Consider the following 21,531-nt stretch of genomic DNA (forward strand, 5'->3'; position numbering starts at 1 on the left):
TGCTTCCTGTCACTAGCATCTTCCTTCCTTTTTAACCTTTGTGGTGGCTCACAATAGAAAATGTAAGAATTAATGCACAGTGAAATCAGGGGGAAGTTAGGTTTGCACCCGTTAAATACTGGCTTAAGCGAAATATTTTCTTTTGACCAGAGCAACAGCAACATCTGCTGGTGATGGGTAACTATTGGCTTAGTTCCTACACAAAAGCACAGGGCGCTCAGCATTTGCTTGCCAATGATGTTGGTAGTGTAGAACTAAGAAGGGTTATTTAAAGAAAATAGTCGATTTGAGTCAAATAAATTACAACAGCTAAACCTGTGGACTAGGACATCCTACTCTTTGGAGGCAGGATGGATGAAACCCGTAAGTAAGCTAAGGAAATTGTGACCCTTCTAACTTTTATTATTTACTTACTTCATGAGTAGACCATATATTTAAACAAGATTTTCTTCCATTTAATCCTTACAACTCTGTGGACGAAATTGGGTCAGAGAAGTTCTCACTTGCCTGAAGTCACCTAGTGTTGGGTTCCCCAAGGATGAGAGTCCCAAATTCCTAATCCCAACCCCATTCTCTTGACATTATGCAATTTCCCAGACCTAACAGAAAGAGCCAGAAATTTTATATGTGACTAATAATCATGATGGCCCCTGGTTTTTCCACCTTGTCCAAGCTGTAGGTAAAACTTACCCAATCCTGAACCAATTCTGATCCAGGCTGATAGCACATTTGTAAGTTCCAACACATCGCTGGTGGGACATAAAGTGATCTCATTGGCCTTTCTCCATCTTCTGCTGTTTGTTTTGTACATGGTGGCCCCTTCTTGGTGAACTTCTTTGATTCCTACCTACTCCTAAGGTAAGATTATGGGCCCTTCTTTGAGGCTATCATAAGATTCCTTACATTAGTCTGTTAATGTCCTCACCATATTATTTATAATCATCTTTCTATGGGTTTGTGTTCCTCATCAGATTTCGAGTTCCTTGAAGGCAGAAATCATATCTTAATCACCTTTACCTGAAGTAGCTAGCAAAGTATGTGTACTGTTTTAAGTGCCCAGTAAATACTGAATGAGTAAATAAGTATACAGGTTATGACCACTTTTTCCACCATGTCTGACTTCTCACCATGAATTATGGCCTGCTGGCCTGGGCACAAACACTTTTTTTTTTTTTTTTGGCTTCTCTAATTCCTTCCTCTAGAATTCTGAGCCCAAACCTGTACCATCAGCAATGTGGTAAGTTTTGCTTAAAACCACATGGCTCAATATATTGCCACTAGTTTGACTTCATGTCACCTTCTAATGCTTTCTGCTGCTGTCCCCCACATCTGGTTTGATCCCTTAGGGAGAAACAGGCAGGTAGGCCAGACAACCCCATCAATTGGATCTCCAGCCATTCTTGTCAGGGCCACCCTAGCAGCTCTGTGAGTTCCCCCAAGTACTAGTCCTGCCCTATCTAAATTGCTACAAAATGATGTTAACTAGCACATACTACTGAGGTCTCGGAATGTTCTTGATCAGACCTTATGGGGATTGCACTTAATGTGTATCAGCTAGCCACTGGGCTCAAGGTTTCTATTAACTTCCTATTGCTTAAAATAGTAATTCCATAATCAGAATGAAGATTCCTTTGTTTTAGGATAAAGGAGGCTTTACCTGAAGATCACGCAATGTTGTCTCATGAGTGTGGACATCACCTTCAAGAACTGAATACTGGTCGAGTTTTTCTTGTTCTTGCCCCAACCAAACTTCAAATGCCTTTAGGTCTCTCTGATACTCTTGGTGCAGGCGGACAAGTTTTTCAGACTTGGTTACGGCTTCCTATAATTAACATTTACAATAAGAAAGATAGGAACACATTACTTTATAAAGCATCAATGTGCTGTAACTCACTTTTGTAATTTTAGAAAAGTACAGTTATTGAGACATTGGAATACGAGTTATTTCCTAGAATCATGAATCTTCAAGATTTATGTAAAAATATAAAAACCTAATATTTCAGGAATAAATGCGTTATTAATTATTTTGTTGAATTAGCTACATGATCTCTGAACACCTTATAAAATGTAATAGACAGATTAAAAAATGAATTCACTTTACTAATTTCATAAAAATTCACTTTTGCTAATGAAGAAAATTGAAATTCGTATATTGTGCCTTAAATGAGGATTTGGACTTACTGTGGATTTAATTTTCCACAGTAGAATGTGCTCTGAAAAAGCATATTTATTTTCTTTGTGAGGACTAAATGAAGAATGATAAATACTATCATTGATTATTTCCCACCTTAGAAAACTCACGATCAGACATACTAAGGCATTTATGAGTCTTCATTGTGAAGCTGTCCAGAATTTTTTAAAAAATGGTACATTTCTAGGAATTTGTAGTTGAAAATTATCTTACTTTCATAGCTTTCATAATACTAACAATATTTGAAGGTTTTTGTTTGGTTTTGCCAGTAATACCTTTAAAATGTTAAAAATTCATTTTGCTTTTGTTCTGTTTTCCCAAGCCCGTCATTCTTGAAAATACATGAGTCTTTGAAGGAGCACAGCTCCAAACACTGCCCTTTCGGTGAATCTACAAGGAAAGTGCTTTGCTGTACCTTGGCCCTCTCTTGGATGGCTCTGTATCTTTCCTGTAGATCCTGGAGTTCTAGCTGGGTGACATAGTGTTCTGTCATGCCAGCCCCTTTGACTTCGATGGTCTCCAGCAAGCTGTTGTAACTCAGCACTTCTTCATTTAATAACTAGAGAGCATTTAAGAAACATAAAGTGGTTACCCATGCACCGTCACATCAATGACATGCTAAAACCAAGATATTTTAACTGTACAGTTGACAAGTGACCTCCGGTTACCCATTGGTCCATCTCTCCATCTATTTATCTATTTGACACAGATATGTGTGTGAATGCATGGAGTGTGTGTGTTTATGTGTGTATTTTATGTCTGACCCAGAACTTTCTATAAGATATGAATTCCCAATTAATGACTTTATGTTTCTACTTTAACATTTCAAACTGATTATGACCAGAAATGGACCTCTGATGTTCACCCCATCCCTATTCTACCCCAGCGTCCCATGAAACCCCCTTCTCTTTCCATCTCTTTTCAAACAGCAAATGCCATGACCTCCCACCCAGCCGGTCAACCCAGAACATGAGAATTGTTTCAGCATCTTCTCTAGCTCTCTGTCCTCTTAAACCATTAGGAAATCCAGTTAGCTCTACCTCCTTTTATACCGTGACATCTGTCCCCACATCTCCTGCAAACTCCCCAGCCCAGGCTGCCCTCCTCTTTCACTTGGACTTTGCAGTAGTCTTCCAGGCAGATTCCTGGCCACCAATTCTTTCCCTGTCCCTTATTTCATGCTCCACACAGCAGTCTAAGTGATATAATGTCTTGCAATTAAAAGTTGAATCATGTCGCTTCTCAGCTTAAAACCTGGATTATCTTGCCCATGCTGCCGGGATCAAGAGGAAAATCCTCAGAGCAGCTGACATGGCGATGGAGGATCAGGCCCTGTCTCTCCATCAAACTCCCCTCGCAGCCCCTCCCTGCCTACTCTCTGCTGCAACAACACCTGCCTTTCTCCTCACAGCTCCCCATTGCAACAGGATCTTTCCCTCCACAGGGCCTGAGGACCCGCTGTTTATTCTATCTAGAATATTGGTTCCTCAACTCCTCCCCAGGCTCATTTCTCTGCCTTAAATTCTTTAGTGCATCGACTATATGTCTGCTGTTTCAGAGAGGCCTTTCTTATCCCTCTCCCCTGGCCTCAAACAAACAACTGTATAAACCTTTTCAAAATTACTTTCTCTCACACCACACCACTTTTTTTCTTCATAGTACTCAGCAATTATAATTATTTATTTGAACATTTATTACTGAGTGAATGCACCCCCACTAATGTACGCTTGACTGTTTTTACTCCTAGAATCAGGCACAATGCCTGCATGTAGCAATTTCTCAATGAATGTTGATTGAATAGATGAAGAATCTAATTAATTAAGCAATTAATTATTATAACAGATAACACATGCAGGTATTTATGAAGCAGATAATTATAATTATATTAATTTACAGATGCACAAATGAGCCCCAGAAACATTAAGTACCTGGCATAGGTCACATAAGATCATTTAGTCATTTAAATAACTTTTACTCAGCGTGTGATCTGTGTCAGACAGAGAGCCAAGTGTTGAGGATATGAAGAAAATTAAGCATCTCTATCCACTGAAGGAGAGGGACATGCAAATATATATCCTATGAAATTGATAAAGAGCTTTGAACCAAGGGCTATGACAGAACAGAACAATGAATCAAGCCTGAGCGGTGGTGGTGTAGCATAGTTAAAATGACTTCAAAATTCATTCAGAAAGATAAGTAGGAGGTTGCCAGGGGCAGAGACAGAGCAAGGACCTTCTGTAAAAATGGAAGAGATTGTGCAAAGGCACAGAACTGTGAAGACTGTAGCATGTTCAGGAGATAGTGTGAGATTCAGCAAGGCTGGAGAGCACAAGGGAGGAGGCTAGGAGCATGAAGGAAAGCAGCATGGCAGAGGAGCTTATTTCCATTCTTACAAACCAGGCGAGGGAGATTGAGCTTATACTGTAGACAATGGGAAGCCAACACAGGACCTCAGGCTGGAAGTGAGACATTCATCTTTATAGGAGATAACAACAGATAGAGGCAAGAAACAAGGTGAAAAATCAGGAGTCTGTTCCAGTTCAGGTGAAGAGGATGGATCAGTAGAACCTAGTGCCTGATGCAATGAGAAAGAAGGCACTGGGAGTAGTGAGGTTTCCAATGTAATATATTCAGGGTGAGGTGCACAAATGAGTAGAAATAGAGAATGTGAGAGGTTAAAGGATTTCTGTGTAGAAGATCATAAGTGCTGTTTAGGACAATGGTAAGGGGGTGAAGGAACAGGCTGTCCAATGATCACGCCCTGGAGTGAGGCTGCAGCTGTAAACCAAAGGACTATAAAACGTCATGTTTGAATACTACTGTCAATAAGTTTTAAGAACATGCCATTATTTATTTATTTTAAAAATCCATGTAGTACTGTACTAATATAAGCATTATGACAAATGCACAAAAAATAACACAAAAAGATGTGATTAAAAAAAGAAAGTCTTCATAATGATGAGCAGGCTGAAGACGTTAATAGATATTTCACGGTGCTACATTTTCAGTGGTTTGTATTATAAAACATGGGTCCACATGGTTTTCCTGGAAGGGAAAATTTTTACTCACTAATAAAATAACCACAATTGAAATTCCAGTTTCAGAAGCCTTTAGAAATTATACCATAAGCCCCAAACATAATTTGGTTATGTGCTCAGTCCTAGCATACACGTAATCCCGTTTTTGTCTGACTGTGGCATTCTCAAGAAGCCTGTAAGAAAACAAATGGAACCTGGAATCCACCTCTCACCTTGGCTTTTCCGAGCATACTTATTTTATCCCGCAGCTCCGCATGCTGCCTTTCAGATTCATTTAGGTTGACTTCCATACTGTCCATCCAACCGGAGAACTGTCGAACATCATCCTGATAACTTGTCCATTTTGAGAGAGCTCCTTCGAGTTGACTGAGAGGGATTTGAAAGGACAATAAATCCACATTGACAATCCTTAGGCCTCTAAAATCTGTCATTGTGTCTGCTCCATCCACTCCAGTCAGCAAGAGGTCAAGAGATCAGGAAGAAGCTGACTTGGGAGTGAGCAGGCTGCCCAGGGCTTAACGACACTGAGTCTAGGTGTGAAGGGCAGCCTCAGGAAGCAAGGGACATTTAAACCTAGGCCAATATGCAGAAACATGGAACTTGCTATCAACTCAAGAGTCAGCAGCTAGGGGGACACCAGACACTGAGAGAGGTTCAAAGGCAAAACTGGGAGAGATCCCCTGGGTGGGTCTTTTCTGGAGCCAAAGCTCTGGGCAGGGAGAGAAGCAACACTTAACTCTATCAAATTGAGCAGGACATTCAGAGCAGGAGAGAAGAATAAGTACAGTAACCACCCTGTGTGAGATTAAAAATCAGAAAATCACAATGAAATAAAAGGACAATATTTCCTGACTTGGTCTAAGTATTAAAACTTAATTATTTCTCTTAGAGATAAGTTAAGCACTTCTCTTGTCTAAACACACACATGCTTTTTTTTTTTTTTGAGACAGAGTCTCGCTCTCTCACTCAGGCTGGAGTGCAGCGGCGTTATCTGGGCTCACTATAAGCTCCGCCTACTGGCTTCATGCCATTCTCCTGCCTCAGCCTCCCTAGTAGCTGGGACTACAGGCGCCCACCACCACACCTGGCTAATTTTTTTGTACTTTTAGTAGAGATGGGGTTTCACTGTGTTAGCCAGGATGGTCTTGACCTCCTGACCTTGTGATTCACTCACCTCAGCCTCTCAAAGTGCTGGGATTACAGGTGTGAGCCACCATGCCTGGCCTACACATGCTGTATTTTAAATTCCATTAATCATTTCTGCCTAGTTGTACTACCAGGTTTTGGGTCCTTTTGCAGCAGAAACTATAAGTGCTCCATCCATCCACACCCCCAGATCACACCACTGCAGCATAGGGCCAACTGGACTTCTAATTGCTCCTAGATCTCTTAGCTTGAAGACATTCTCTAGTCCCTGATGTACTCTCAGTTTGACAGCAATGTAGGCAAGAAGGGTAGGGGAGCCTCACCCTTAGGGGCAGCCCTCAACTGCTCTTCTAATTCATAGGAGTTTGTTTCCAAATACCCTAGATCCCCTGCTCACAATGGTGGGCAACTTGCTTGATGACATAACTGATATGGTTAGGCTCTGTATCCCCACCCAAATATCATCTTGAATTATAGTTACCATAATTCCCACATGTCATGGGAGGGACCCAATGGGAGGTAACTGAATCATGGGGGCGGTTCCCCCATGCTGTTCTTGTGATAGATCGGATGATTTTATAAGGGGCTTTTCCCCCTTTGCTCAGCACTCATCTCTCTTGCTGCCATGTGAAGAAGGATGTGTTTGCTTCCCCTCCGCCATGATTGTAAGTTTCCTGAGGCCTCCCCAGCCATGCGGAACTGTGAGTCAATTAAACCTCTTTCCTTTATAAATCACCCAATCTCAGGAGTGTCTTCATAGCAGCAAGAGAACAGGCTAATACAACACCCTTTATTTACTGCCCTCCCCCTGCCTGCTATTTCTTTCCCACTCCACTATTTGTATTTCTTGGGTTTACCTCCCATGTCCACTACTTGGTTTTAATCCCTTTATTTTTACATTATGAATCTTCTTTTTTTGTATTTTTATGTTAGCAACAGCAACAAAAAGAAACATGCATTTTTAGTTATATTAACATGTAGGCACAGTATTCAGGTCAATCTAAATGTGAGATTACATCTGCCAGTTTCTTTTGTTCTGATAAGAAAAAAGAAATAAAAAGAAAGAGGAATTGAAGGAAAAGGGAGGAAGGAAGAAAGGAAAGAAGGTAAGGAGGGAGGGAGGGAGGAAGTAGAGAGGGAGGGAGGGAGGGAAGAGAGGGAGGAGGAGGGGAGGGGAGGGGAGGGGAGGGGAAGGGAAGGGAAAGGAAGGGAAGGGAAGGGAAGGGAAGCCAGCCACAGGAATGGTCTGTTCAGTAGTATTATATTGATCTTTTAGTAATAGCTTCCCCAGTGCTTGGCTGTAGTTTCCCTTACCTTTTACAACGAATCCCTGCAGACAAAAGGGATGCCCACATATCCTTCACACTCTGCAGCTGCTGTTGAATAGTGGGAATGCCTTCTGGAGAGGTATTCTGAAGGACAGATTCTCCCCTGGTCACTATCATTTTCATCTGAATCTCTTTTTCCTGTTTGACTGATAATAGAGCCTGTGAAAACAAATACAGAAGTCCTTTGTCATTTGTATGTTTAACATTTCTGGCTTTAAATATTGCAGAGCTCCTAAAGATCACAGAATAATATGCAATTGTATCCAGCCCTGGAGCTCCCAGTCGGCTGAGATGGAGGGTGGGGAAGTGGCTTGCTGGTGAGTGCCAGTCACCAGCTACCCGCGGGTTTTTACTAAGTGGCCTTGGTATTGAAGGTCTCCAGTCTTCTCTGAATAATCCCTTCCTTCCAATGAAGTTTTACTTTACTGGTTTTAACAACGGAAAAATATAGTACAGTAGAATTCATGATTTCTCAAGGTTATAGGATGAAGAGTTTATAAATGTTGTGGTCTCTACAACAAAAAAGCCTATAGAAATTGATTATATATTTCATGTTCTTCATAAGCACTATTCGTTTTTTGTTTTTTGTTTTTTGTTTTGTTTTTTGTTTTTTTTTTTTTTTTTTTTTGAGATGGAGTCTCGCTCTGTCGCCCAGGCTGGAGCGCAGTGGCCAGATCTCAGCTCACTGCAAGCTCCGCCTCCCGGGTTCACACCATTCTCCTGCCTCAGCCTCCCGAGTACCTGGGACTACAGGCACCCGCCACCTTGCCCGGCTAGTTTTTTGTATTTTTTAGTAGAGATGGGGTTTCACCGTGTTAGCCAGGATGGTCTCGATCTCCTGACCTCGTGATCTGCCCATCTCGGCCTCCCAAAGTGCTGGGATTACAGGCTTGAGCCACCGCAAGCACTATTCTTTTTCTATGTGAGAAGGAAGTTTTTTCTTTTGTATTTTTAGAGACAGAGTCTATCTCTTTCTCCCAGGCCTCAGTGCAGTGGTGTAATCATAGTTCACCCCAGCCTCAAACCCCTGGGATCAAGTGATCCTTCCAGCTCAGCCTCCCTGGTAGCTAGGACTACAGGCACATGCCACCATGCCCAGCTAATTTAAATTTTTTTTTTTTTTTTTTTTTAAAGATGAGGTCTCAGTATGATGCCCCGCCTGCTGTTGAACTCCTGGGCTCAAGCAATTCTCCCACTTCAGCCTCCCAAAGTGCTGGGATTATAAGTGTGAGCCACTGTGCCCAGCCAGAAGGAAGTTTTAATTCCAAGTTATAAAACTGATAATGTCACCTAAAAGACAAAGCTTCATCTCTCTTTATAACATGGTTCTTGACAACTTCCAAAACCTCAGCTTCAGCTACCCATTGCCACCAATTTCTGCTGTGGCAATAAGCAACTGGTAGAAATTTCTCACACACTAAGCTGTTCTTTCCTCTGGCTTTTCTTCACACTTTTCCACTCTCTGCCACCATTCCCAAGTCTCCACCGGGTTATCTTTGCCAAAATAATTCCCCTATCATTCTTAAAAACTCGGTTTTGGCTGGCTCACATCTGTAATCCCAGCACTCTGGGAGGCCAAGGTGGGCAGATCATCTGAGGTCAGGAGTTCGAGACCAGACTGACCAACATGGAGAAACCCTGTCTCTACTAAAAATGCAAAATTAGCCTGGCGTGGTGGTGCATGCCTGTAATCCCAGCTACTCGGGAGGCTGAGGCAGGAGAATCACTTGAACCCAGGAGGCAGAGGTTTTTGTCAGCTGAGATCACACCATTGCACTCCAGCCTGGGCAACAAGAGCAAAACTCCATCTAAAACAAAACAAAACAAAAACCAAAAACAAAACAAAAACTTGGTTTATGGCAGGGTGCAGTGGCTCACACCTGTAATCCCGGTATTTTGGGAGGCCAAGGCAGGAGGATTGCTTAAGTTCAGGAGTTCAAGACCAGCGTAGGCAAGAAGGCAAGACTCTGTCTTAATTTTATTAAAAAAAAAAATTTAAACCCCAAACCCCACATAACTCGGTGTACCTATCACACTTCCTTTTTTTTTTTTTTTTTTTTTTGACATAGAGTCTCACTCTGTTGCCTAGGCTGGAGTGCAGTGGCGCGATCTAGGACCTAGGCTCACTACAAGCTCCACCTCCTGGGTTCACGCCATTCTCCTGCCTCAGCCTCCCAAGTATCTGGGACGACAGGTGCCTGCCACGACGCCTGGCTAATTTTTTGTATTTTTAGTAGAGACAGGGTTTCACCGTGTTAGCCAGGATGGTCTCGATCTCCTGACCTCGTGATCTGCCCTCCTCGGCCTCCCAAAGTGCTGGGATTACAGGCGTGAGCCACCGTGCCCAGCAACCTATCACACTTCCTAAGAAACCTGTCCCAACTTTCAACCCCACCCCTCCTGCACAGTTCCACTCCTGTGTGTGTCTATAACACCATAAGCACATCTGCATCTGTGGTTATTGTCTTCTGTATTTCGACCTCCAACTTCAGACAGTAAAATCCTTGAGGAAAAAGACTACATTATTCACCTTTGATTCCCTGGAGTCAAGATGGAGTGCCAGTCTCCTAGAAGGCACCCAGTATACAAATGAATGAAGATTCATTGTTTTCATCGCAAATGCAAAATTGAACTCATATCTTGGGATGGGAGGAGAATTGGCTAAATACAGGAAGACAAGTTAGTTGAAAAAGATGGAAAATCTTTTGCCCTATAAAATGTTTCCTCAAAATATTTTCCCGTAATAAATATGTCTGTGATCTAATTTAAAACTATCCTCTTAACAAGTGATCACACAAGTAATCACGTTTGGGCTTTATCATTTCTTGGAAAACATCTGGGGTCAGATGATTCAGGAATTTTCTGGCATGTCCACCCAAGGCAGACAGGGTTACACTCACAAAGCATCTGAGATTTCTCAAGGAGAGAATGCGACATCATCACTCCAGGTGGATGGAGACTGGAAATTTTGAGAAAAACAAACAAATTCTGTAGGTTGGAAATATTTCTATCTAAAGATGCACACCTCAAGCTTGAGCGTCCTGCTGTCCAGCACACTTTTGTCGGACGTCGGGTGGCAGTACGAATCCAGCATGTGAATCGCATCTGTCATCCAGTCTTGTAATTCTTTAATCCCGAGAGAGAACTGATTGTGTTCTGCAACGATTCTATCCAGCCTTGACACTTTCTCCTGGAAATGACAGAAACGTTTTTCAAGCTGTCCACCCCGCAGAGACAAATTGTAAAGCTAACAGTTTGTTTGAAACAACGGCAATCAGTCATGGCTTCCTATGCTGCCAGATACGAGACAAGTCTGGCCTAATTCTATGAGATATGTCAAAGATCTTTCTAAATCATAAAACTGTTAGAAAAACTGGGTCAAAAGCAAGAAAAAGTTACAATTGTATGCCTCTCAAATTCTTTATGACTATCATGATTATTTTAAATCAGTAAAATTTCTTCCTAATGCCTTGTCTGGGAGACTGGTCAAAGTAGTTTCTAACTTTCACGTATGACATTGGGCTCACGTATGACACTACAACTCACATGACCTACATTGTAGCCAGGGTTCTAAAAAAATAATCTGAGATTTTTGTAATATCTCTAAATTTTAAAACTTGGGACTGTCCGTGTGGTTTTGCATATTAATTATAGGTCAATCTAACACAGTGAAGACTTTTCAAGAATAATCTACAGCTCTCAAAACATTCATATATCAATTACTTTTGGTATCCAAGTAAATACAAAAGAATCGAAAGATGTTCTTCATTCATTCTAAGATGATTCATTCCTTATCTTAACTTAGATATGTGCCAGATTTTATAAAGACAACAAAAGTAACATTCATAGAATAAACATGGGTGTAAACATAGACTATTTACTCCCAGACCTAAGCTAGTGTGACTGCCTCAGTGATGTGTATTGAAGACCCAAATCAACAGACCCTGTAAGTCCACACTTACAGAACAGATGAGGCCAAATTAAAGATCAAATTATACCGGGGTCCCTATATGCTAACACCTGAAATTTCAAAATCTAGGAAACAAAGGTTGTAAGCCACATAAAGCTCAAGATAGGCCTGCACCATACAGTTCAAATTGGGTCTGTTATACTGGCTGAATGCTCTAAATGAGGTTGTAGCAGGATTCCATTTGTTTTCTTCTACGCTATTTGAAAAGAGATTTAATCAGTTGCCTGAACCATTGCCAATTTTGAGCTCTGCTCTAGAATCTGAACTGAAACTCTCAATCAACACATCCTTGACTACTATATAATGAATGCACAGATTCAGATGAATTTTTAAAAAATACCACTATATATACTTTAATAAAATTTAAACTGTTTAGAATTCATGTTTTTCTAAAGCAATTTAATCTGGGATTCTTTAGAACAAAGGCTCTGAGCTTTGTTTTATGTTTATGATTTGAATCTCTGGGGAACATATCATTTCAGTATTAAAAGGAATATCTTACACAATAATGAAGACTGGAAGTCCCTTCAATTTTCGAAACCTGTTCCGGCCTTTTCAGAGAGCCACATCAAGCTGATGCAACAACAGTGATGAACTCAGATTGCAAGGCGAGGGTAACAGCACTCACACCCCTTACTGCTGACCTGGAGACCCACACTGTCGGCAGGTCAGGACGCAATGCACACCCTGCAGAACCTGCTGCAACTCCAGTTTTGCGACATCAGTATCACACTCACACACAGCACGTGCCAGGCGTTACCTTTGTTAAATTGCTTAGCGCTAGATACTGAGAAGATAGCTGCGACACTCTGTGCCTAAAGCTCTTGCTGGCAGCTTGTCCTTCCCACAGCTGCTGAGCTTTCTCTTTCAGCCTGTTGAGCTGAGGCTCGTAGCAGTGTATTTCCTCAAGGACAGACTGAAAAGCACAAGCAAGTTACTATTCAGAGGCTGGGGAAAAGCACATTGAGGACGAAGCTTTGGCCCGGAGAACATGGAAATCAACACTGGCAGGCCATCCATGTACTCTGGAGGCTTTATTATCTCCAATCTACACACCGTGGAGCACAAATCATGGAAGGAGACAAATCATACTTCCAAAGAAAGTCAGAAAACATAAAATCTGCCAGCAATGGGGAAAGAACGCACTACATCTCACGGTGGCACAGCCTAACTCAAGGGTGCTGAGCATGCATCTGTAGAGTCGACAGTGGACGGGACAAAGACACGGTCAGATGGGGTCTGGGGAGGCGGGTTCATCACCTGGAGCTTCTGCTGCTCCCTCCTCTTTGCTGGCAGATCATAGAGGCGATTGCTGCTTTCATGGACCATCTTCTCAGTTTTACTCAGCCAGTCCTGGATAGGCTCAGCGCTTACTTCAAAGTCTTTCATTTGGATCTTTAGATTCTGCAAGGTTTTAGATAGTGTCCAGGACAAGAAAATATTTCAATAGCAAGTCCAAGGTCCTTCACTTGGCATTCAAAGTCCACCCAGGCTGGGCGCAGTGACTCACGTCTGTAATCCCAGCACTTTGGGTGGCCGAGGTGGGCAGATAGCTTGAGCTCAGGAGTTCAAGACCAGCCTGGGCAACATGATGTGACCCCGTCTCTACTAAAATACAGAAAATTAGCCAGCTGTGCTGGCAGGTGCCTGTAATCTCAGCTACTCAGGAGGCCGAGGCAGGAGAATTGCTTGCACCCAGGAGGTGGAGCTTGTAGTGAGCTGAGATTGTGCCACTCTACTCTAGCCTGGGCGACAGAGGGTGACTCTGTCTCAAAAACATCCACAAAAAAACAAAGTCTGCCCCAAAGTCTGAAACATTCCATCTTTTACCTTGGCACAAATACATTTTTTGAACATCCTTTAAGAACTTTTTAGGGTTCTCCTTTGGAAAATAGAATTTTTTCCCCCTAACATTCCAGCCCACTTCTGAGATCACACCCATTTCTCAACTTCTAGAGCATTTGTTGTCTATACTATGCCTATATACTTCATCACAGACTAGGTTGGATTGTGAATTTTCATCTGATGCAGATATGCCTTGTCTCCAAAACTAGACTGCAAACTCCATGAGGGGAGGGCCCGGGTCTGACACTTCCTGAGACACACCATAGTACCTTACAGGAATGTAAAGAAATGTTAGCCAACATTTGTTTGATTTTCATTAATGGGGGTACAAGAAGTAGCATATCCATGTAGTTTACATGCTTATGTTGTTAATAAATAATTTATTCTGATTTATAAAGTGATAAGAAATACTAAATAATGTTATGTGCTTATCACATAAGAATGTCATAAATACTTTCACAGTTACTATGTAGTACCCTAGGTGTAAAATGTGTTTGATAAAGTTTTATATGGTACTGTTTAACTCTGGCAAAGGTGTCTGCATCTACTGTGTCTTACTTATAAAGTGGTAGGTGGATGTGAATGTGAATTTGTTATTTATGTTACACTGTGAGTCAACTAAAGGCTATAAAAACAACCAGTACTTTAGGTAGTTTTGTCCGAGAGGGAATACATAAAGGTTAGCTGAAAAATCTAAGTGGCAAGAGCTAATGAAGCTTATGAGAGAATAGCTGAAGGTTCCACCTGTATCTGGTCTGGGATGTCTACAGTATGGGGAAAATCACATCTGCCTTACTCACCTCTGAGGGAGATGGGTTAGCTGTAAGAATCCTTTGAAAAGTTAGTATCTCACAAATGTAAAATACCAAAATAACTTCTGGAGTATTCTACTAAAATTTAGGTTGCATGAAGGCAGGGACTGGGTTCTGTTTTATTCTCTGCTATAGCCCCAGAGCCTAGACTAGTCCTTCACAAATAGAAGATGCTCAACAAATATTCGTGGAATAATTAAATTCATAAATTCAAGGTGTTTCCATCTTCCTCAAGGGGTGCACTTGATATGGTTTGGCTGTGTTCCCACTCAAATCTCATCTTGAATTGCAGTTCCCATAATCCCCATGTGTCTTGGGAGGCACCCGATGGGAGGCAATTGAATCATGGGGTGGTTACCCCCATGCTGCTGTTCTCATGATAGTGAGTTCTCACGAGATCTGACGGTTTTATAACGGGCTTTTCCCGCTTTTGCTCATACTTCTACTTCCTGCCACCATTTGCTTCCCCTTCCGCCATGATTGTAAGTTTCCTGAGGCCTCCCCAACCCTGCAGAATTGTGAGTCAATTAAACCTCTCTCCTTTATAAATTACCCAGTCCTGGGTATGTCCTCAGAGCATTGTGAGCATGAACTAATATGCCACCAAACAGGGCAAATGGGGGACCATGATCAGAAATTTAGGTTCTAAAAGAAAGGAGATGAGAGGGGAGGGGAGGGGAGGGGATGGGAGGAGAGGGGAGGAGTGAGGAAGGGGTAGAGGGAGGAATAAGGAGACAGGAAGGGGAGAGGAGGTGAAGGGGAGGAGAGGGGAGGGGAAGGCAGGGAAGGGAAAGGAAAGGACAGGGAAGGGAAGGGAAGGGAAGGGAAGGAAAGGGAAGGGAAGGGAAGGGAAAGAAAGGAAGGGAAAGGAAGAGAAAGGAAGGGAAAAAGGAAAGGAAAGAATCAAAACAGACACCTACTCTGAGGGGAACAGCAGATTAAGAAAGCAGGCAATTCATGACCCACTCACCCACTCTTGGGCATCTCTTGAACTAAATAACCTTGTAATCAATGCTAAATATGCTACACTCAACAGCTGATGCCCCCCAGGTCAGACCACATAGCACTAATGATTCCTGAAGGATTAAGGAAACATTTCTAGGCACAATGGTTATCACTCTGTTAAATGGAGGATGCTGGCCATGAAAAAACAGTCACCATTACAAAAGAGAGATCAATGGTCTTGGATCAGGAAAGAATTGAGGAAATACACATTTTCTCCTACTGAATATTATTTCTCTATCATTATCTTTTTCCAACCTTCATTAATAATGATCATAAGCAAATGAAGGATATATTCTGTCAAAAAGTGTTTTAAAAGGAAAAGATACCCTCTATGTCTCTAAATTTTCCTCTGAAAGAAGAGTCGATACATAAAATAGATAATCTCAGAAGAAAAAAAATAATTATATTGCGGCAGTAACTATTTAATGGTTATGATAGATTCATCTTCTATTGTGTCTGGAAAAGATAAAATTATATAAACATTGTTTCTGCATACTAAATGCCTAAAAACCTACTACCTGGTATTTGCATTAGTTAGAATATACACTCTCATCTGTAACATTTTGTGGCTTATATAGATACTCTTGTTCATTCTCCTAGACCACCTTCCAGAATTGAGGCAGTTCACATGAAAGGCTAAGTGTTCTGCTGAAATGTAAAACTTACTGTCCCTGCTGGGAGAGTGCAAGGGCACGTCAGTGACAAGAGACCCTAACATGCAAGAAGCTACTTAATTCTTCAGGGAGGCTCCCACTTCTAGCATTGGGCTATATCTTACTGTTAGCCCTTTGTCCTCTTATGTTCAGAGAGGGAGTGACCAAAATCATTGACAAGGGGACTTTGATATACAGAAACTATGGTTTCACTAACAACAGCAATAACAAATAACACATAATATTTCCATGTGGTTGGCTACATATACCTCCAGAGCAGATTCTTTTTGGTGGAGATTTGAATGAAAATTTTTCCAATCTTCTTTTGCACCTGAAACTTTGGCCTGGATCCCTTTCGCTTTCTCTTTGGTCAGCAGGGTACTCAGAAGTTCCCCTTTGGACAGCATCACGTTTAGCTTGTGCTGACCATTTTCACTTTCTGACAAAAACTCCTACAAAAGAAAATACAGAATTAGGCATAATGAAAATGTTCTGTGTTGTATATATTACTTCATTATTTCTTTTCTTTTCTTTCTTTCTTTTTCTTTTTTTTCTTTATTTTTTTTTTTTTTGGAGATAGAGTCTCGCTCTGTCGCCCAGGCTGGAGTGCAGTAGCACGATCTCGGCTCACTGCAGTCTCCGCCTTCTGGGTTCAAACAATTCTCCTGCCTCAGCCTCCTGAGTACCTGGGACTACAGGTGCGTGCTACCGCACCCAGATAATTTTTTTGTATTTTTAGTAGAGACGGGGTTTCACCATGTTGGCCAGGATGGTCTTGATCTCCTGACCTCATGATCCGCCTGCCTCAGTGTCCCGAAGTGCTGGGATTACAGGCATGAGCCACCATGCCCACCCTCTATTATTTCTTAACAAAGTCAAAGAAAAAGAAATAAACTCTTTTTATTGTATACGTTAAATGATCCAGGTCATCCTTTAATAGTCAAATTGCAAACTACTTTATCTACTAAATTCTGACTTGTTTCAAAAAGGTGGTGAGCTATCTCATAAAATATTAAAAATGTGATAAAAATAAACAGGAGAAGAAATGAAGACCAAGGGAAAATAAGAGTTGTAAAATAGAATAAACTCTGGCTAAGACTCGTTTACAAAACAAATGCTTTGTAGTTCCATATAGTTGGTGGAGCTGGATTATGATTTTGGCTCTGAAGATCCTAGCTGCCAAAGTAAAAGAGTAAACACAACCAGGGATAAGACTCACAGAGCCCACAGGATAAAAACACACCATCTACTAAGCAGAAGCACAATTCTCTCTAGGAAAAGACAGGAGATGAATTTCCGTGGGGAATCTTATTAAAATAAATGCTATTAAATGGAGCAGATTACATTATTAGTAGTGGCTTACAGAAAAACAACAAGAGTGTTTCATAGGGTTGTCCTTATGAGGACAAAGTGTAGTTTAATAAAGTGTAGCTACGATATGTACTTTTCCCTTCGTGTGGCTAGATCTCAAAGAATAGTCTTCCTCTAGAAAAAATGGGTAGATTCTGTATTCTACAGTTAATTCTCAATAATATTTTCAAGTGCTAAAGAAGAAATTGAAAGCACAAGCTCAAAGTTATTTATTCTGACAAGAAACAGAAGCACAGATATTCTGTTGTAGATTTTGATTAAAGAAACTCTGCCAGGACGTGTGTCTTAACAGATGGCCACCCCGTCCACGGAGGCATGCTGTGGTGGGAGGGTCAGAGAAAACGCCAAAGACTGTCCTCTGAAATAGTACTAGCCATGTGCGGTGGCTCACACTTGTAATCCCAGCACCTTGGGAGGCCGTGGCGGGCAGATCAGCTGAGCCCAGGAGTTCGAGACCAGCCTGAGCAACACGGTGAAACCCTGTCTCTACCAAAAATACAAAAGTTAGCTGGGCGTGTTGATGCATGTCTGTAATCCCAGCTACTCAAGAGGCTGAGGTAGGAGGATTGCTTGAACATAGGAGGCAGAGGTTGCAGTGAACCAAGATAGGGCCACTGGACTCCAGCCTGGGTGACAGAGTGAAAACTTTTCTCAAAAAAAAAAAAAGAAAAGAAAAGAAAAAATAATACTGTGTTTCTCCAACACAGAAAAATAGGTGATTGAGGTTCTGCAGTTCTACCCCCGAGCCTGAAACAAAACAGGAAGAATTTTACTATTTTATTTATTTATTTATTTATTTATTTATTTATTTATTTATTAAGATAGTCTCGCTCTATAGCTCAGCCTGGAGTGTGGTGGCGTGATCTTGGCTCACTGGAATCTCCGCCTCCCGGGGTTTAGGCAATTCTCCTGTCTCAATCTCCCATGTAGATAGGATTGTGGGCGCCCACCACCATGCTTGGCTAATTTTCATATTTTATTAGTAGAGACAGGGTTTCTCCATGTTGGCCAGGCTGGTCTCAAACTCCTGATCTCAAGTGATCCGCCCACCACAGCCTCCCAAAGTCCTGGGATTACAGGTGTGAGCTGCTGCACCCGACTGGGAAGAATTTTAAATGGAGCAAATTTTCAAAGGCAGAGTTGTCCTGTTATATTATTAACTAAGAATTTAAAAAGGTGAACTAGATATGAACAATACTGTTTCAGAGCCTGCTCCTACTAGAGACACTTCAAGCACGAGTGCTTACACACAGTGTTCTACATACCTGTGCCATCTGAAAGAAACTCAAACTTCATAACCAATCACTCAGAACTGCTGCTATGTGAAATGAGCGGACATACAAGTACAAAAGGCAATTTCAACAACTGTGCCTAAAAAATGCTATTGAATGAAGGTGGTATGTGAATTGGCACCATGAAGTTACAGTTAGGTAAAGAAAAGACTAGAAAATCAACCCGAATGAACAAACATAAAATATACCCACAGCTCTGGCTGTCTTAACACACCAGCTTTGTGACCTCACTGACATTTTCACCCTATTGTACACTGGCAATAATAAATTTACATACCTGAAATGGTTGTTGTGAAAAGTAAATGAGAAAATCCACTTAGAGTGCTCAGGAACAATGCTTATCACATAGAAAAAACGTTTTATTATTTCCTAGATCACTATTAATATGTAAAAATAGTGTGCATTTATATAAATAAATTGGTTCCTCTTCATATACAGAATCAATTGTTTTAAGTGAGGATTTATTTGAAATTTGAATTTCTTACACAAAATTTTTATATGCAATGCCCTTCTGAAAAGATCTAGAGAAGCGGTCCCCAACCTTTTAGGCACCGGGGAGAGGCTTCATGGAAGACAATTTTTCCACAGACGGGGTAGGTCTGGGGGATGGTTTCGGGATGAAACTGTTCTACCTCAGATCATCAGGCATTAGTTAGATTCTTATAAGAAGCATATAGCCTAGTTCCTTTGTGTGCACAGTTCACAATGGGGTTCATGCTCCTGTGAGAATCTAATGCTGCCACTGATCTGACAGGAGGCAGAGCTCAGGCAGTATTGCTCATTGGCCTGCTGCTCACCTCCTGCTGTGCAGTCTGATTCCTAACAGGCCAGGGACCTGTACCAGTCCGTGGCCCAGGAGTTGGGGACCCTTGATTTGGAAGTAACTTTAATTCACATCAACCCTGCTTCAAGAATTAATTGATAACACCCTTACCTGTATTTTCTGAAGACTAGTTGAAACTTCACTAATATTTTGAGGTATATCAAAACACTTGGCGGTAGTGATTTTTGCATTAACCAACCACTGCTGAAAATCCCTGAAGGCTTTTCGAAATCTTTGCTGTAAAATCTGTTCTTTATTCTGGCAGCCCTTGGATGCTTGCAAACAAAGACTGAAAAGGTGATGCAAAAATTTAATGGCAGGAAAAAGTGATAAAGTTGATGAAAATCATGTTTGATAGACTCAGCAGTTCTTAGAATGTGCACTTACCTCATTTAGTAATATATTTAATGCTGAATTAATATTATTTTGAAATTACACCTTAAAATAAACCTCTAGCTTCTAATTTGTATAAAAATATCTTGAACTCCAATAAGGTTCATGCTTACCAATTATACTCTTTAATCAAGCCAGAAACTTTTCCACTGTAGGTACTCAGGTCTCTGGAAAATCGACAAAGTTCATTCAGCTGAGACTTGAGATCCTCTGTTCTAGGCTCCGCTTTTTGCAAAGCATCCAGTATCTCCTGTTCAGAAATAATGAGACAGAGAAGCAAGCACTTACATATGGTGATCTCCATATCTTCATACTATACATGCATCAATCATATTATAGGTGAGAGAGGAACCAACATAGCAGATTCAATGAAGAAACGAGTCCTGTTTTCAGGATTTCTCTGACAAATAATAGCACCCGGCTCATTTGTCCCCTTTTTTTTTGCCATGAATAGACACTCTAGCATCAAATATTGCAAAGTAGTTAAGTGATTAAGTGGTCAAATGACTTAAAAATAAGACAAGAAAAAGAAAAGAGAAAATAGCCTACATTGTTTACAAATAGTCTGACTAGGCCATAAGGGGATATGTATATTTTTTAAAGGTGAAAAAAAATCATTTTAAAGAAAAGCAACACTTATTTTGGATTAAATATGTATATTAAGGGCTGGGTGTGGTGGCTCATGCCTGTAATTCCAGCACTTTGGGAGGCCAAGGTGGTTGGATCACCTGAGGTCAGGAGTTCAAGACCAGCCTGACCAACACGGTAAATCCCATCTCTACTGAAAGCACAAAAATTAGCTAGATGTGGTGGCGGGCGCCTGTAATCCCAGCTACTCGGGAGGTTGAGGCAGGAGAACCACTAGAACCTGGGAGATGGAGGTTGCAGTGAGCCGAGATTGTGCCATTACACTCCAGCCTGGGGGACAGAACGAAACTCTGTCTCAAAAAAAAAAAAAAAATATATATATATATATGTATATATATATCCAAAATTCAATCCTGTTTCAATGGATTTTATGTAGTATATACAGTTTTTACATTAAAAATTTCTTATAACCCATGAGATTATAAGATTTCTTATAACCCATGAGATTATAAACCAAATTACTATTTAATCTGGTTTAAATAGTAATTCATTTATTTCATAGTTTCGTTCATAAAGTCATCAAATATTTGCTAAATGTCTACTGTGTGCCAAGCATTTTGCTGGATTCTGGGACCCCTCGCCCCCCCCCCATGAATAAAGGTAATATTCTTGCTCTTGAAGAACTCACAATTTAATAGATGAGGGAGACAGGTGAATAGCTACAGTACTGTGTACACCCAATCCAAAATAAGGCCTTAGGACTTGAAAAGTACACCTCTGAAGTCGAGGCCATGGTCAACTGAGTTACACAAGGTGCTCTGCAATCAGAGTGTTCCTCTCATAGGGTTGTCACAAGGAGCAAATGAAATCATGAATGTCAAATACTTAGCACAGTTCCTAGCACACTAAGTGTCTAATTCATAAAATCAGCAGGAGAATGACTCCCAAATATGTAAACGCTGTGTAGATAACGGTAGCAATGAAGTGAAAACCAAAATAAATTGAGGAGGAGGGGCATAAAGATGAGTGAGTACTCAAACAGCTGTTGCTGTGACCATTATTGTACGAGATATTTA

The 21,531-nt window shown here is 41.1% G+C and overlaps 1 protein-coding gene across 1 annotated transcript in view; it reads right to left on the reverse strand.

Annotated features, from left to right (window-relative positions):
- The window catches only part of SYNE1 (spectrin repeat containing nuclear envelope protein 1), a 524,167-nt gene that overhangs the window by 239,229 nt on the left and 263,407 nt on the right, over positions 1-21,531 (reverse strand). Inside the window, exons 55-64 of the mRNA XM_026454397.1 lie at positions 19,981-20,117; positions 19,586-19,763; positions 16,258-16,440; positions 12,934-13,077; positions 12,434-12,589; positions 10,729-10,893; positions 7,690-7,862; positions 5,442-5,595; positions 2,607-2,750; positions 1,658-1,822 (exon numbers count right to left, since the gene is read on the reverse strand). Coding sequence (XP_026310182.1) covers positions 1,658-1,822; positions 2,607-2,750; positions 5,442-5,595; positions 7,690-7,862; positions 10,729-10,893; positions 12,434-12,589; positions 12,934-13,077; positions 16,258-16,440; positions 19,586-19,763; positions 19,981-20,117 — 1,599 coding nt within the window. The remainder of the gene's footprint in view (positions 1-1,657; positions 1,823-2,606; positions 2,751-5,441; positions 5,596-7,689; positions 7,863-10,728; positions 10,894-12,433; positions 12,590-12,933; positions 13,078-16,257; positions 16,441-19,585; positions 19,764-19,980; positions 20,118-21,531) is intronic.

The sequence above is a fragment of the Piliocolobus tephrosceles genome, chromosome 5 (assembly GCF_002776525.5).
Source record: "Piliocolobus tephrosceles isolate RC106 chromosome 5, ASM277652v3, whole genome shotgun sequence".
Taxonomy (NCBI): domain Eukaryota; kingdom Metazoa; phylum Chordata; class Mammalia; order Primates; family Cercopithecidae; genus Piliocolobus; species Piliocolobus tephrosceles.